This window comes from Helianthus annuus, chromosome 16 (assembly GCF_002127325.2).
Source record: "Helianthus annuus cultivar XRQ/B chromosome 16, HanXRQr2.0-SUNRISE, whole genome shotgun sequence".
Lineage (NCBI taxonomy): Eukaryota > Viridiplantae > Streptophyta > Magnoliopsida > Asterales > Asteraceae > Helianthus > Helianthus annuus.
In genome coordinates this window covers 11,716,735-11,734,972 of record NC_035448.2, presented here as the reverse complement: position 1 = coordinate 11,734,972, position 18,238 = coordinate 11,716,735, and the positions used below count along the sequence as shown (strand labels likewise).

Genomic DNA, 18,238 nt, shown 5'->3' with positions numbered 1-18,238 from the left:
TGTTGTAGCATAATGAATGAATAGTCAATATGTAAATTGTTTTTAAACAAATGATGATAGAGTAATGTAATACCTTTCTGTTCTTTATGTAGGAATTGTAGTTGTGGTATATTCGATGAAGTTGACACATAAGAAGACGATCCAGAATCAGAATATGACTGTGTGTCATACGGGATTTCAAAATTATCATCTGTCACAATGTCATAGATGGGGTCGATAGATGCAACAGCACAAGATGAATCAATTATAGGAATTAACCCTTTTTCAGATTGCATTGTTGTTGGACATTGTTGATCGTTTCTAATAATATTGATTGGGGCGTTTACTGAAGACGAATCAGATGATGCCATGATTTCTGCAATTAATGTGAGTAACGTTTGTTGTTATTATATTGATCACATGTTGTGTATGACGTAACAATAAGTAGAATGACAAACAATGTAACATTTGTAAATGTGTGTAAACATATGTGATCGTATTATAAGTAACATAGATGCAAAAAGTAATGTATATGCATATGTAGTAGATAAAATAAAATACTAGTTAAATGTTAACAAATCACTTTAATGTTTATGACACAAGTGTAAATGTAATGTATGTATTAACATGAACTAAGAACATTTAATTTGTGAATATGTATACAGATCTTATTGAACAAAAAAATCATATACATTACCTTGTAAGATGATAAAGGACGAATATGTTGTAAGAACGTTAGGGTTTGCAAGAATTTGATGAATTGTCGTAATTGCGAATGTGACCAGAATTGAAGATACAATGTAAGGAATCTTCGATCGGTGTTCGGAATCGTGGTGGAGGAGAAATGACAAATATGCTGTATGTAAGAATGTTAGGGTTTGTAGAAATTGTATGAATTGTCGTAATACATGAACTAATTAGTTGATAATTCGTTGAGGTGTTGAGAATGTTACCGGAATTAAAGATACATGGTCGGAATATTCGATCGGTGGTCGGAATCGTGGTGGCGGAGACGGAGGCGATATCGGAATATTCGATCGGTGGTCGGAATCGTGGTGGAGGAGACGGAGGCTATAATCGGTGTCGGACAGAACCAATTGTGAATGTATATGACAACTGATTTGTTGAAAATACCTTATTTTTATATTTCAGTCCTTATAGTTTGAGTATTGATGCGTTCACACTTGGTTCTCGCGGTTCTCACAATAAGAGGTGGTTCTCACATGATCTTCTCCCTATATATATATATATAGGGAGAAGATCATGCGAGAACCACCTCTTATTGTGAGAACCGCGAGAACCAATGTGAACACACCAAAAATGCCTAAAAATAGCTAAAAATCACACAAAAAATTTTTTTTTTTAATATTTTTTATATAAAAATCGCTACTTTTCGAAGCCAAAAAAAAAAAATTTTGCCACTAAAAGTAGCGATTTGAGCATAAAAAATAATTAAAAAAATAGATTTTTTTAGGTTTTTTGGGGGTTTAGTTTTTAGCATTTTAGCTTGAGGGGGGGGGGGGGGGGTTAGGTTTTTTTTAGGGTTTTTGGGGGGTTTTAGTTTTTAGCATTTAGCTTTCTTGGGGGGGGGGGTGGGGGGTTAGGTTTTTTTTGGGGGGGGGGGGGGAGTTAGGTTTTTTTAGTTTTTTTTTAGGTTTTTTAGCTATTTTAGGTTGTGTTCACATTGGTTCTCAAGGTTCTCACAATAAGGGTGGTTCTCGCATGAGCCCCTCCATATATATATATATATATATATATATATATATATATATATATATATATATATATATAGGGTGGAGTTATTGTAAAAAAGACCAAAAGTGTGAGAAAGGTAAGAAAGAATCTCAACCATTAGATCTAAATTAATTGAAAAGGGTATGATTGTAAATGCACTAACAAATTCAAATATGGTAATCCTTGATTTAAGGATTTGGAGAGAAAATCCTTGATTTAAGGAATGATAACCGTCCATAACATCATTCATTTTAATTTTTTTTGCATCATTCACAGAATCAGAGCATGTTCATGACATGGTGTTTTAAAAAAAATCCATAGTTCAATTCATGGTGTTTTTACAAAATAATATAACACCATTCAGTAAACAAAAAACACCATTCAGAAATAAAATAACACCATTCAGAAACAAAAAACACCATCCAGTAAACAAAAAATAACATCATTCAGTAAACAAAATAACACCATTCAGTAAATAATATAACACCATTCAGTACAAGAATATAACACCATTCAGTAAATAAATATAACACCATTCAGAAAAAGAAAAAAACACCATTCAGAAACAAAATAACACCATTCAGAAAAGAATAACACCATTCAGTAAAAAATAACACCATTCAGTAAAAAATAACATCATTCAGTAAAAAATAACATCATTCAGTAAAAAATAACACCATTCATAAAAGATAACACCATTCAGTAAAAAATAACACCATTCAGTAAAAAATAACACCACTCAATAATCCTTACATCTTTGTATCATCTTCTTCTCCGCTGGCGGCACCACCACTGCCGGTCCGCCACCGCCGTCGTCGAACACAACCACCCGACAGTAAAATCTCATGGTTCCCAACCGCTACCGTCATCTAACCCAACCACCCGCCGTCGTCGAACCCAACCACTGCCGGTCCGCCACGGTCGTCGTCGACCACCACTCCCGGTCCGGTTGATGTTTGATCTTCCGATTAATGTTTGATCTTCGTATTGATGTTTAATCTTCAGAATCGTGATGTTTGCAGGGATTATGTTCTGAATATGGAAGAAGAAAGAGAGAGAAAGAGAGAAATTAGGAACGTATGATAGAGAGAGAACGAAATTGCAGGGATTTTGGATTGAATTGATTTACAAAATGAAGATAAAAAGACACAATTGCCCCTAGATATTTCAATTCAATCCAAATTAATATAAATATTTTACATTTTGGTCCCTATTGATTTCAACCATTAGATCAAAAGTTCTAATGGTTGAGATTCTTTCTTACCTTTCTCACACTTTGGGCCTTTTTTACAGGATCCTAACTATATATATATATATATATAGGGGATCGCTAAAATGAAAACACCTCTAGTTGTAAGAACCATGAGAACCACTTTCTAGCCTTTAAATCAACAAGATGGATGGATGACATTAAAAGTAACAAAAATTAATATTAAATACATTTTGTCTTATTATGTCTTTAATATTTTAATCCAAAAGGTTAGTTTAGTAAATAACCCTTTTTTGTATTTTTCTCTTTGTTACTTTTTAATTACTTTTTTTGTTTTATTATATTACTTTTTATTTTTTAAAAAGATTTTTTTATTAAAAACATTTTTAAATTCAGATTTTTTTAACAAAGACATTTTTTTGCGCGCCGGTTTTTGCACGCGTCGTTTTTTCAACGCGCCGTTTTTACGTTTTACGCCCTGGGTTTTTACATTTTACGCCCCGGTTTTTTACGTTAATGTTTTCTTACGTTTTACGCGCCGGTTTTTTACGTTAACGTTATTTTACGTTTTACGCGTCGGTTTTTTACGTTTTACGCCCTGGTTTTTTACGTTTTACGCGTCGGTTTTTTACGTTTTACGCCCCGGTTTTTTACGTTAACGTTTTTTGACGTTTTACACGCCGGTTTTTTACGTTAATGTTATTTACGTTTTACGCGCCGGTTTTTTACGTTTTACGCCCCGGTTTTTTACGTTAACGTTTTTTACGTTTTACGCGTCGGTTTTTTCACGTTACCGTTTTTTACATTTTACTAAAAAAAATTTACGTTTTACGATTTACCTAAAACTTTTAACGTTTTACGTAAAACTTTTTACGTTTTACGTAAAAACTTTTTACGTTTTACGTTTTTACGTTTTACGTTAAAAATTTTACGGTTTAACTTTTTTTTTTACAAAAACGTTTTTACGCAAAAACGAACGCACCCAGAAAATCGCACACTCGAGATGTGTCTCAGATACTTTGTTATCATCATCGACACCTCAAAAAAATCAAAAGAACGAGAGGATTCTTGAAAAAAACGAAGTTTTGGCTCAGATTTTCCGATAATCAGAGGCTTAAGTGGGGTTGCAGGTTCAAAACCCTACCCTCCGCCATCATTGCCGCGCCATTGTCAATTTTTTTTTTTTTTGCATCATCACAGCCGATTCAATAAGGCACCATATTCAACCGATTTAAACATTCAAAAGGAACAAGAACATCATTCAAACATATTCAAACAGTTTCAAAAAAAATCAACAGATTCAACAGAATCAACCCCCGCATCAAAAACAGAGTTTTATCTTCGATGTTTTAACCCTAGATTCAACAGATTCAACAGAAATCAAACCCACAAGATTCAAACCCACAAGACAAACCCACAAGATTCAAACCCAGATTCAACAAAATTAAAAACCCACCTTCACTGAACCAGCTCAAACCATCATCTCGAGCACCCACCACCTCCGACATCGGCACTACACCACCGTCATCGAACACCCACCACCTGCCATCGAGCACCCACCACCTCCGACATCGACACTCCAATGTTTTATCTCCGATGAACGGTGGCGGAGGAGACGGTGGCGGCGGTAGTGTTGGTGATGACGGCGGAACGGTGTCTCAGCGGCGGTGTTTGGCGGCTGCAACATTGACAGACGGAGATGAGACCATCGCAGGCGGCGGTGGCATTGTGGTGTTATCGAGACCTCGTACAACCAGAGAGACAGAGATCGGAGGACGGTGGTTGCGATGTGGTTATCATCATCATCGACCAACCACCATCATCTTCGTAGTTGGCTGGTGGTTGTCACCGGAAATTAGAGGGGGGGTGTTTGGCTGGTGGTAGCCGGATAAGCTTCGATTTTTGAGTTTGGCTGGTGGTAGCCGGATAAGGCTGGTGGTAGCTGGGTAAGGTTTGATTTGGGGTTTTCATAAGATTTTTGGGTTTTTATTTTGTGTCTGCAAAGATTTTTGAACAAATATGAAAGAGAAGATGTCAATTGAGAGATGAAGTAGGAGAGAGGAGAGAGATATAGAAAGAGTCAGTCATATTAAATAGTCATATTAAATGAAGAGAGAGGGAAGACTTGACATTTGTGGTAAATGACCATACTACCCGTTAGGTTGTCATATTCTGATTGGTTGAAAGTGGTTCTCGCGTTTCTTACAACTGGAGGTGGTTCTTACAAATGGAGGTTGTTTCTATATAGGGTAGGGATCCTAGGAGAAGTCCACCCTATTTGAGAAACTTGAGAAGCAATCTGGACCACACATTTTCCTTAAGCAAAAAAATGCAAAAAAAGGTGAAAAAAATGCAATTTTTTTTTTGGGGGGGGGGGGAATCGCAGCTTTTTCTTTAAGGATTAAATTTTTTATTTTTTTTTTTTTAAAATTGGGATTTATACACACGTGTATATTGTTAATCTTTCAACTATACATATGTATATTGTCAATTATACATATATGTATATACATGTTTAAAATTGAAAAAAATATGTGTTATAAATCCTAAACCTTATATCATAAACACTAAAGCTAAACCTTAATGCTAAACCCTAAAGCTAAACCCTAATTCTAAACCCTAATGCTAAACCCTAAAGCTAAACCCCAAATCTAAACCCTAAAGCTAAACCTTAATGCTAAACCCTAAAGCTAAAACTAAACCCTAAAGCTAAACCCTTAATGCTAAACCCTAATGCAAACCCTAAATATAAAGCTAAATCCAAAAGTTAAAGCTAAACCCTAATGCTAAACCCAAAAGCTAAACCCTAATGCTAAACCCTAATGCTAAACCCTAAATACTATTACTAAACCCTAATGCTAAACCCTAATGCTAAACCCTAAAGCTAAACCCTAAACCATAAAGCTAAACCCTAAACCCTAATGCTAAACCCTAAATACTAATGCTAAACCCTAAATAACATTTATTTTTCAATTTTAAACATGTATATACATATATGTATAATTGACAATATACATATATGTATAGTTAAAAGATTAACAATATACACATGTGTATAAATCAAAAAAAAAATTAAAAATTAAATCCTTAAAGAAAAAGCTACGATTTTTCCAAAAAAAAAATTGCATTTTTTTTTACATTTTTTTTGCATTTTTTTTGCTTAGGGAAAATGTGTGGTCCAGAATGTTTCTCTAGTTTCTCAAATAGCCTACTACTTCTCACATGATCCTTATCCTATATATATATATACTAGTTTAAGAACCCGCGAGGTTCGCGGGTGGACTAAAACACAAATGAATAACTTTAATTTATTGAAGTAATCGTTTGAATTAAATAACCGTTCAAGTAAAAAAAAAATAGTAAACTACAATGAGACAAATAATGTAATATCTCGAGATACATGATGATGCAAATTTGTGTAATATTGTGTTTATGAAAGATAATGGATAGCGAATTATAAGTGAACGTACTGTTTATTTATGTATAATTTTAGGTTAATATTTAAGTATGTGTATGAGTATACATGTTTTTTATTACATTAACAAAATTGATTAAAAATCAACAAAAAATAAACATTAAATGACTTCAAAAAAATGTTATTATGATTTTTAGGGAACAGTTACATGGAATGAATGATCGAACGATGAATGAGTACATGGAGATCACAAGTCACGAAATACTTCTTTGTAAACTACATTTGTCGTTTTATTAGTAGGTTTGCCGTCATTGTCCAGAATCAGAAGTTTAACTCCTTGTCTGGTTTTAACTCTCGATAAAGCAACATACAGCTGACCATGGGTGAAAACTGGCTGTTTCAGATACAGACCAACTCTAGACAGTGATTGTCCCTGACTCTTGTTAATAGTCATTGCGAAACAAGCAGCCAACGGAAATTGTCTCCTTTGAAACTCAAAAGGAATTTTTTTATCAGAAGGTATCAAACTAATCCTTGGTATATAAGTGCGAGTGCCTATGTTCCCTCCGGATATTATCTCGGCTTCTATTACACGGTTATACATTTTTTTGACTTGTAGTCGTGTACCATTGCAAAGACCATTTTGTTGGTCAATGTTACGTAATAGCATCACCGGCACGCCTACTTTTAGTGCTAGCCTATGATTAGGTAAGCCGGATACTTTAAGACCGTTAAGCACATCAGGAGAGTATAGTTTTTGTTGTGTAGCGTTTGGATTTTCAGACTGACAAAGACTGTCTGAACTAAGATATTCTCGTTCTTCGCCTGGGAATAGTGACAACAACCGATCATTAATTTCATGCACAACCTCGTTCTTAGGTGCAAGTATAGCCCTCTCACTGAAATAATTCTGATTGTTGAAGTTTTCAAGAATTGAAGGATACACAAAATCAATTAAAGTTGAAATGGGGTCCGATGTATCAGTGATCAGAAGGTCGCTTGGTATTTCAATTGATGCTTCTCCATCATTTGGACCACCAACATTTCCCTCACCTATATCCAAAAGCCATTTTGCAAATTGTTTTATTTCTTCAGCGTCCGATGCTGAACTTCCAACTGTTAACCTCATGTTTTTTGTTAGTCTCAGCAACTTACATGTATTCCACAGATAAGACGAACTTATTGAGGCATTGACAATCTCTTGTCTTCCACCATTTGGAACAACAGGAAGGATCTGTCTAAAATCGCCTCCTAAAACAATAACCTTTCCTCCAAAGCGGATATTTGATCTGTTGGAAGTGTCGATATTGAAAATGTCGTTCATTGTTCTATCCAACGCTTCGAATGCATGCTTATGGACCATAGGCGCTTCATCCCATATAATCAAGTTTGTTTCGTGTAGTAGTCTAGCTACATCTCCATCAGGTTTTATATGACAAACTGAATCCTCTGTAAGATTCAATGGAATACGAAACCTGGAATGCGCGGTCCTGCCACCAGACAATAACAACGACGCGATCCCACTGGAAGCAACGTTTAATACAATTTGACCTTTTGATCTGATTGCCGTAGATAATGTCTTCCATAAGAAGGTCTTCCCGGTCCCACCATAGTCGTACACAAAAAAAACCCCACCTTTGTTACCATCAATTGCGTTGATTATTTGTTGGAAAACTGACCCTTGCTCCTCAGTTAGCAAATTAAGTTGATTATTAAATTCAACTTCAAGATTGGTTTGGTCGTAGATACGCTCCTCGTTAATCAAACGATTGTCTGAATCAGACATAGACGCATTATCTGGGTACGGCATTGTCTCAAATCTTTTGAGTGATGAGTTGTTTCTAGCTAAGAATTTTTCAACTTCACTCAAAACGTAGTTATTAAGCTGCTCATCTGGAATTGATAAAGCTGTAAAAAATGAAAAAAAAAATATTATGAAATCAAAAAATATTTAATGAATCAAACCATATATCATAAATGAAACACAAAACCATGTTGTCTTTAAACCGAAATTGTTTTTTTTTTTTTTTTTTGTATCGCAACCAAAAACAAAAAATAAAGGGGAGAAGAACAACATTTTGTGTAAAAGAATTACCTGTAACTCGATGATATTTTCTAAGTCTGTAGATAAAGTCATCTGTCATGTATCTCCATGTGCTTTCCCATACAACCTCTGGTCTGGATAACGTATTTGTTAATAGCAAAGTAGCAAATAAATTACGAAGATACGAAGGGGATCCTGTTTCATTTGCTTCCTTGATTGCCTCAGTGTATTCTGTGTCATCGTCCAAAAGACCGAGTGCATAACATGCATCTCTAAATGTATCAGATACCTTACCATCAACTGTTTTAATATCATCAAAAGATTTTGGTCCTTTCACTTTGTTAAGAAGAATTCTTAAAAAATATGCTTCCCCAAGAGACGGACTTACAGCGTGAATTCTCCCAATTGACTTATGTCTTTGTCTAGGTTCCCAACAACGTTTATCAAGCTTCCATACATACCAACTTGGAAACTGAACATATGTAAGTGTACGGGCCAATGTGTCATTCGGGTCTTTGTTACGTTCCATCCAGGAAAGAAACATTGAAGCTTTGAGAGATGGTTTGTTAAGGACTTGATTAATATCCTCGTCGGGTCCAAAAACAACAGGTTGTTTTCCGGGAAGATGGAAAGGCAGCCTCATAACAGAAGGAGTCCTGTAATGCACATCGTAGGCGAAGATCCTCCAAGATGCCTCACAAGCCGATAGATACCTACAATCATAATATTCTTTGACCTCGTCTTGTTCTAGTTCTTCATTGTTATTATCATGTTGGACAACAGCAACGGTTGCTCTATCAGGGCCTTTATTTATATATTTAAACAAATATTTAATTGATCCGGCTTGATTGCACCACTCAACATTTATATGTGCCTGGTACCGTTTCAAAAGTTTTTTGTTGTATGGCACAACACTTCGGTTGTCTAAGTCGATTCCATTTTTTACTACTGAAGCACCATTATCTCTTCTTTTGTATATTGGGAATCCATTTGAATCCAGTGTAGTATGATCTTGAAATTTCTTTGGAAAACCCTTCGAACACTTATTGTCAACCATACATGGACAACTTAAATTAGCGTTACCACATGGACCATGAATCATATAGTCTTTCACAAGCGCATATAATTCTGCATCTTCATCTTCATCAGGGATTTCTGCAGTTATAAATGGATCAACATGGTCTACCGTTGGAAGTTTGGATTCATTTTCTAAGAATAAGCATAGGTGGGCATGAGGCAATCCTCTCTTTTGAAACTCGATTGTGTAAACAACTGTACAAAAAGAAATCATTAGTAGATTTAAATAATCTAATATGTATATAAAAAGCAATTTGATAAAATACCTGCTGCAACTTTTCCAAATAGATGGCGTTCTTTAAAATCTTTGCAAATTGAATCCAACTTTATTTTAAACAATCTGCTCAGTATATCGGGCCTATCTTCAGGTTTAAGATTTGTGTCTCTAAGAAACCTTTTTACCTCAGGCCACTTTGGATTGCACGTGATGGTTATAAAAAATCCGGATAACCAAACCACTTACAGATAGCCATGGCATCTAAATAATTTTGCATCATATATCTAGCGCCACCGGTAAACGAAGAGGGCAAAAAGATTCGTTTTCCAACCTTAGATATGTCTTGCTGGCCCTTATTTCTTAATTCACATAGACTTTCATAGCTATCTGACCTTAGATTCTTTTGTTGAAGTCGTATGTAGTTAAGCCTTTCGCTCTCAATCATAGTATACGCATCAACCAAGAATTGTTGAAAGAGTCTCCTTGAATTTAGAATCAATGAAAACTGATTAATTCTGTCTTGCACACGATATGCAAAGAACTCTCTCATTGTACAATTTGGACGTTTCTTATTGATTACGTCTACGACACCTCGATGAGGGATGTCAATTCTGTAACCATCATCTCCATAAGGGAACAAAATAGGATATTGAAGTGCAAGGTATGAAGGATGCAATTCACTAATTCGTTTCAAAGTACATGTCTGCGTTTCAATAACTATATCTCTATTGTTGATTGTGTTGGCAATATCCCCCACAATTAGAGCAGCAACTTCACCACAGGTTGGTAAATTATACGTTCGTCCATCCTTTTCTCTAATACCAATTAGACAAAGCTTTAGATTAAGATCAGGGTTTTCATGAAAACAGTCTCTAACCATCCTATAAGCTTTTACCAACTGATTTTCTGAATCTAAAACACATTTTATATGTTCAATCAGTTTACTATCAAGTTCAGCCACACTTGAGGAAGATGAATCCTTGGAACGACTGGTTAAAAAATAGTGGAGTGTCAAAAAACATCAATATTAATAAAAAATACTATAGAAAGCTTTGATGGGAAAAAAATTTATAGTTTATTATAATTACCTAAAAACGGATTGTCTGTTGGAAAGTTCGTTTTCAGTATCGAAAATGTAGAGCTGGCAAAATTTTGGTTGATCTCCGTCTTCCGGAAGCAGGCTTCCAGTGCTGTGGTAGTTTTCTCCACTAATTCTGTAGCAGAATGGTCCATTACCTCTGTTAACAGTGGGATCAACTTTACCACCCATTGACGTGAAAGCAAACATGGAGTTATACCGTCGAATATTATTCAAAAAATGTTTGCTTTCTTTATCCTTATACATAAAAAGTTTCTTATAACTTGGGACAGCATCTTTATAATCTGGTAGCTCTACTTTGCCATAACCACAACATAAGAAATAGCATATTCTTCCTTTCTCTTTTCTTCCCCTTCCTTTTTCAGCATCCCATAATTTAGCATTGCATACTTCACAAGTAATACATTGGTCACCATGATCGAAATAATCTGTAAAGTTAGTTGAAGAAAAAAAGAATATTACTTTACGAAGTATGTGTTTGTATAAAAATAATATATACTATTTAGTTAATTCAATAAATAAAGTAATTGTGATTATACCTGTTGAAACTCCTTTGTAAATTGCCTCATATGTAGTTTCCTCTGTCGTCAAGTCAATCATTGGTATAGGAGATGTAACTCGTGATTTACTTAATAACTTACGTTTTCCTGGTGACATCCTCTGTAAAGAAGAATTTTCGAGAATGGTAGATGTGTTGCTAGAATTTGTGATGTTTGAAGATAGAGAAAAACGACGAATGTTTATTGGAGTAGTCAAGTTGTTTGTAAGACAACTAACATTACCTAAATAACATAATATACTCCAACTTATTAAATTTTTAAAACATATATACTGTATTTGAAATTAAATTTGGATTATTCGGTAAATATAATTTTTACTTGTAGGTACAACCGACGTTGTAGGAGTAACATTGTGCGTGTTGAAAGATATCAATCTTAAATCAGTAGAAGATGATAAAGTATTTGAAGGGTATAATTTTCGTTGTTGTAGACTTGTAGATCTTTTACTGTCTAAATATAATTTCCTTAACCTCCGTCTCTCTTTGCAGTCACTTTGAAGAAATCTCGGGTCAAAAACTGTAATATTATAATAAAAAACAGATAATTAACATATAAACATTATCCAATTAATAAATAAAATTTTTGTTAAAAATAGTATCCTACTTTAAACATTTATTAAAGTTTGACCTCCATATTCAATGGACGCCTCTGTTGTAACATTGACCATGTCATGCGGAATGGATGATGAACCAGAAGTAGATGTTATAACATCTATTGATTGTGATGTACCTTTTTGCATTCTATAACGTTTTCCATCGATGTATAATTTTCTAAGTTTACGCCTCTCCTTACTCTCATCTTGAGTAAGTTTAGGGATGAAAACTTACAGACAATCATTAAATATAAAACACATATAAGCTACATGAAATATTAATGATACGGTTTAAATTGAAAATGTAAATATTGTTAAGATAAAAGTTAAATAATACCATTTGAAATGTTGCCCAATGGTGTTCGATGCTGGACATCTGAGATAATAGGAAATACGTGAGTATAAATATAATACATGTGTATAAATACAATTTGATGTATAATTACAAATAAAGTATTCAAAAATAGGAAACTGTAATGTGTAATACAATGGCATGTTATTTGACAAAGGAGTAACAGAAAGGAAGTTGTATTGCAGTTTGGTAGCATATTACAATCTGCAGTAGTTTGAACGATGACATAAAAAATGGAATGGGAATGGACCAGAAGTGATACGTTTCTTTCTTTCCGGCAGTGAAAATGATTTGTAAGTTATTAACTTACATATTTATTAGTAACATTTATAATGTATAGTGAATCACTATAGAACTATAAATTCATTGTTTCATTTTTTTAAAAATAATATGTTGTAATTATTATTTTTTGTAATAAATCAACCGGTTTTATATGTATAATTTAATTACATTAAGTAAACAAATAGATTTTATAGTATATATATATAACTATACAAAAATTAAGTAAAGATAGGGATTACTTTTGTAAATAAAATAAAGTAACAATTGGGTTTCTTCATCTAATAGTCATATCAGATATCAGATATCTATACATATACAGTGATTCTTATCTCTTTCTATATTGCCCCTTTATATAATAGCTAACTTCATACGCATACAAACTGGTTCACTTGTTCGGCATTCACATTATCAGCATACATAGAGAAATCACCAACAGGTACGATTCAAACTGATGTTCTCACATAACCTAGATCTTTAATTGCATCAGTGTTAGAGATTTGCGATCTAAATTTGGGGATTTTTCATAAATCGACATGTTCTGTGATAGACAACATTTAGTATTTAACGGCATCCTCTTCATCGTTTCATCAAATTATATAGATTTGTGTTTGGTCTGAGCGAAATTACATGTTTTCTGATCTTGATCTGCCGTTATTGTTCCAGTTATTGGTTTTGTATTGTTTGTTTTATCGGTTAGGTCGGTTTAGGGTTTCGAATTGAATATGTTTATCGTTGGGGAATTTTATTATTATTATTGATTGATTCTTTTCTGCACATCTATTATTGTTTGTTTTAGGGTTTTTGGTCAGGATTGTTGTTTATATGTATATTCGTTTGGCATAAGTGTTACACACAAATGTTACTAAATTTGGGGATTTTTCCTAAATCGACATGTTCTATGTTAATCAACATCTAGTATTTACCCAAATAATTATATGTAGTCAATGGCGCGTTCTTCAAATGAGCGAGAGAAACAAAAGAAAGAAAAGGAAGTGATACTGCTAACAGATTCAGACTCAGACGAATCTTTCACTTCGGAAGAAATTGACTGGAACGCACCAGAACCAAAATATCATTTTCATGCCCTCCTCTTGTTCACGTTTTGTAAGTAGTTAGTTAGATTATTTGTATAGTAATTTAACTGTTGTTGTTCTATGGTGTCATAAGTCTCTTTATCATTACAGTCTGAATACTTTTTTGGCATTTTTTAGCGGATACCGGTAAAGGTCGCAAAAGCCATGGGAATCGATCGCTGCGGAAAGGTGACCATTAAAAATAGGCGTGGTGTGGAAACCAATTTGAAAGTCACGGCTGAACCAAAAAGAGGAAAAAAGAAAAATAGGTTTAGTGTATTGGGATGGCCAGCATGGGTTCGTGAAAACAACATCAAGAAGGGTTATCTTTGCGTTTTAGAGTGGTATGAGGATATGCCTACACTCTTTGTTAGGGATGTAATCGAAGAATAATGGGGTTAGTACCATAGATCAAAACCGTTCAACCATTTTGTATGGTAATTTTGGCTAACAAACGGTTTTGGCAATAAGTATATAAGTATGTAGCAATGGTTTGTTTGGAAGCTGTTTAAATCTTTTGGTTTATGTTAGCTGTTGGAAAACTACTTAATAATATTTTGGCTTATGTTACATGTTTAAATATTTTGGTATATGTATCCTGTTGGAATGCTACTTTAATTTTAATGGTCATCTACAAATTACAACATCAATATACGATTATAAGTTATTACGGACAAAAGGTTTAGATATTTAAATGTTTAGGACGCAATTGTGGTCACATTATTTTTATGAATTCATCTAACTTTAAAACTATTACATGAAAGTACGTTCATTTCAGAGTTAGATTTTGTTTACAACTATTACCTGAAGATACATTCCTGAGAGCGTTAGAATGTCTTCGTAAAGACTGATATTTCCAAGAATCCAAAAAGATTTTTCGTTGTCTTCGCCTCTCTTTCGCTTCCTTATTGGTATCAGGATTGCGAACTAAAAAAAATTAAAATTACAATTTACAAAGTATAAATAAAAAGCAAACTACTATAACAACATGTTAAAGGATTATGCACATATGTGTGGATTATATGTATACCATTAGTTATGTCTGAAAATGGAATCCTTGATATGCAACCTGCAACATCAATAATAAAAGCATACAAAAAGTAGTATATGTCAATGGTTTGAGCCATGTATCTACCTAATAATCAATAAACTGAAAGATAATCATAATGCTACCACTTGAATTGTTTGTATTGCAAGGTTGCTTGCCGAAAGACGAAGACTCAATCTTTGACCTTTTCGACATGAGTATAACTGTAAAATGGTAGATGAAAAATTAACTAACCTGATCTCTAAATTGATACTTTATTTTGATAAATCAATGAAATGGCACTTACGGTTTGCAATGTTCTCATTCTGTACATCTTTTAATGAAGAAGACAAATTTTCATTTTTCGATCTTTTTGACATCACCGGAAATGTGATTAAGGTTACTGCAATAAGAAGAAGAAGAAGATCCAATCGTTAAATGTATAACCCTTACGTAAACCAACAAACATGAGGCTTACATAGTAAAAGAAATAAGAGTCTTCGTTCAATATAAATAGTGGTTTACATATTTTTGGAATCAATTTAATACCATATCAAGTTAAATTGCAACAGATTATCTTGATTTATGGTTGATTAGTTATTCCAAATTTAAAATTAGCTATATTTTAACGCTTTCCAAGTATAGTTTTTGTATTTTTGGTATGTTATCAATTACAATAATCAATTGACGTATATTGATTATATCATCAATATTACACGGATAAGTAGCAAACAAATGTCAATACAAAAATTGACAATAAATCCTATATTTAGTAGTATAGCATTCTGGAATTTTAATATAGATTTTTAATTATAGAAACAAACATAAACATAAACAGTAAACATATACACAAAAGTTAGGTACCATACAAAAGTCTACTAAGAAATAAGTCCATATGGTTACATGTTCAAAAGATAGTTACCAAAACAAAGACCAAACAGTTCTTATAAAGACAGTTTATAAAAGTTCGGTGCACTTTTGCTTAGACATGTCGGACATTTTTTAAGATGACGGTTTTCTTTGAAGTCACATAAGTGAAATCAAGCATGTCGCCATCATAAAACTTATTTTCCGCCATAAATACAAGCCAGTCTATGAGTGAATAGCGTAATGCACTTCCGTTTTTTTGCCGTTTGACTTCATAAGTAGTAACTTGCCCCTGCATGTTTTCAATCTTTAGTGTATGAAACTTCTTTGTAAAACCAGCGCGGTTTGATACCCCGACCGGAAGACGCTGCATGTAACAACGTTTATTTAACAGTTTAAATCTTAAACCTCCAATAATAACGAAAAATAATGTAAATTTAAAGATTTATTTAGCAAAAATAATACCAGCCTGTATTCCCCTTTACGTGTAAAGTTCAAAACTTCCGGATCTTCAGGAATAGTGTGTTGTCCGCAATTGTCTCCATGTAAACGCTTCTTATACTTGGAACTACCAACCGACCTTATATTCTCCTTTACATTTATGATTAAAAAAAATGTTATCTTCAAAACGATACCATATTATTGTTAACAAATTAATATTATTTGTATTAATCTCAAAACTTACATCTTTTGTGAGAGATTGAGATCCTTCAGATATAAATCCCTTGGAAGTACATTCAACGTCATGTTGTTTACCCTTACTTGTATTTCCAACTCCCTTATTCATGGTGATAGCATCTTCTTGCGGACTGCAAATATCCTGTTAAAATGCCACATTTTACATTAATATAAATAATGTACATGAGTACCTGTTATGCTAAATATCAGATGAATTTTATGTATAAATATACATTTATAAAAATATACGATTACCTAGTGGACATTTGGTTCTTCATGTGAAAAAAAGAAGCCATAATCTTTACGTAATGCCTATAAATGACAATATGCAATATAATTACTGCCATATAACCAATAATCAAAAATGTGTTTATAGATATTAGTAGTTTACCTCGTCTACTTTAAGAACGAACTGATCACGAGATATTTCAAGAACCTCATCATCGGAATTGTCTCCCATTATGAACACAACCAGCAACTGAACTGAAAATAGAGTTAAGTGAAAGTGAGCATTAGAAATATTATTAACCAAAAGAATTTTAACCAAAAGAATAAATACATATAGACTCATCATAAAACAAAATTTTAACCAAAAGAATAATTACATTCAAAGATGCAGTTTTCGAAAACATATACTACAAAAATAAAGAGATTTTTTTTACTAAATATGTTTCAAACAATGTAACATCAATATCAAAAAATGATACATCAGTAATTCACAAAAATAGTATAAAATATATTCAACGATCTATAGATTACATCTATAAGAACCGTAAAACAATAATATAAGACTGAATAAAAACAGGAAACTATGAAAACATTCAGTTAAGTCTAAGATATAAAATAAAAACATTGCATACTACCTACATGATACTAATCATGACATAAAAGATCCAACTTAAAGGTAAAAGATAGTTTCGACAGAAGGTTAACCAACTTTAAACATGTAGTTTCTGCCATTTGTTAAAGGAGAAACTTAAAAAAACTTTCTTTATAATTAAGAGTCAAACCATCAAATCTGCAAATGAAACAATAATTTATGACTATTCGTGATAAAATCCATTAATAAAATGACAAAATCTTATAATAACTTTATGTCATACGAATTTATCTTTGAATGGAATACCAAATAACATCACAACAGTAAAAAAAAATAAAACAAAAACATAGATTCAGGAACAATTTTTTTAGAATCTTAAAGATCAATATGAAGACATGGATACTATGAAAATAATAATCGGTTAAAAATATTAAAAATAAATAAAAAAATAAAGAACAAAAACTCTCAAAAGCAGCAGATCCTTGTATAAGATCCAAGACATAGAACAAACATTCATCAGCTTTAAAACACCATTATACCTAAACATTCATCAGCTTTATACCTAAACATTCATCAGCTTTAAAACCTTAGATAAAACTTCATGAAAATACATAGAACAAACTCTGTAGATAATGCTTTGAGTTTCCAGTAGAATCAAAAGTAAAATATCAAAACAAACAAATTATGTAGCAAAAAACGTTTCGTTGATTAAGATATAAGATATAGAAACACCAAACAGAGACGGAATCAATCTTCCGAACAAACTTCATGAAAAAACTAAAGCAAAAATAAAGTATGTATCAAATATTTAGAAATTACCGATCAAGATTTTGATGAAGATTGTATGAAGAAGATGAAGATCAAAAGGGTTTCTTGGTTATTGTGAAGGTTAAAGTTCTCGAAACATACCTCTTGGAAAGTAAATCTTCGGTTGTTTTGTGAGATTCCATTCTCAAAAACCGGGTATATGTATTTTTTTTTAAAATAAAAGGAAATTGTAATAGTTGTTTGTTTAGATATTATAGGGGTTATGATGAATTTATGTTACCAATGTATATTATTTATTTGGAATTATGAGCACCATATTTTATTTTGAAATATATAACGAATTTCTTAACTATTGAAGTAACTATCTAATTTTGTATGATTACAAAATACGAAAATTTTAAAAAGTTTTCATATTTAGTTTTAATGCTAATGGTGGTATTACGA

General features: G+C 32.8%; 1 protein-coding gene across 1 annotated transcript; it reads right to left on the bottom strand.

Moving 5' to 3' along the window:
• Positions 1-6,585: 6,585 nt before the first annotated feature.
• On the bottom strand, positions 6,586-12,074 carry LOC118488165. Its single transcript, XM_035985376.1, has 8 exons — positions 11,963-12,074; positions 11,654-11,851; positions 11,315-11,557; positions 10,765-11,203; positions 10,008-10,665; positions 9,726-9,870; positions 8,434-9,654; positions 6,586-8,246 (listed from the first exon to the last, which is right to left on the bottom strand). The coding sequence occupies exons 1-8, from the start codon at positions 12,072-12,074 to the stop codon at positions 6,586-6,588; spliced, it is 4,677 nt and encodes a 1,558-aa protein (XP_035841269.1).
• Positions 12,075-18,238: the final 6,164 nt, after the last annotated feature.

Bases quoted from the DNA above. Each gene is read 5' to 3' on its own strand.
- LOC118488165 (XM_035985376.1), bottom strand. From the start codon at position 12,074: ATGCAAAAAGGTACATCACAATCAATAGATGTTATAACATCTACTTCT. The intron at 11,852-11,962 runs GTCAAACTTTAA...ATAATATTACAG, and splicing joins GGCGTCCATTGAATATGGAG to TTTTTGACCCGAGATTTCTT. The intron at 11,558-11,653 runs GTAAAAATTATA...TATGTTATTTAG, and splicing joins AACGTCGGTTGTACCTACAA to GTAATGTTAGTTGTCTTACA.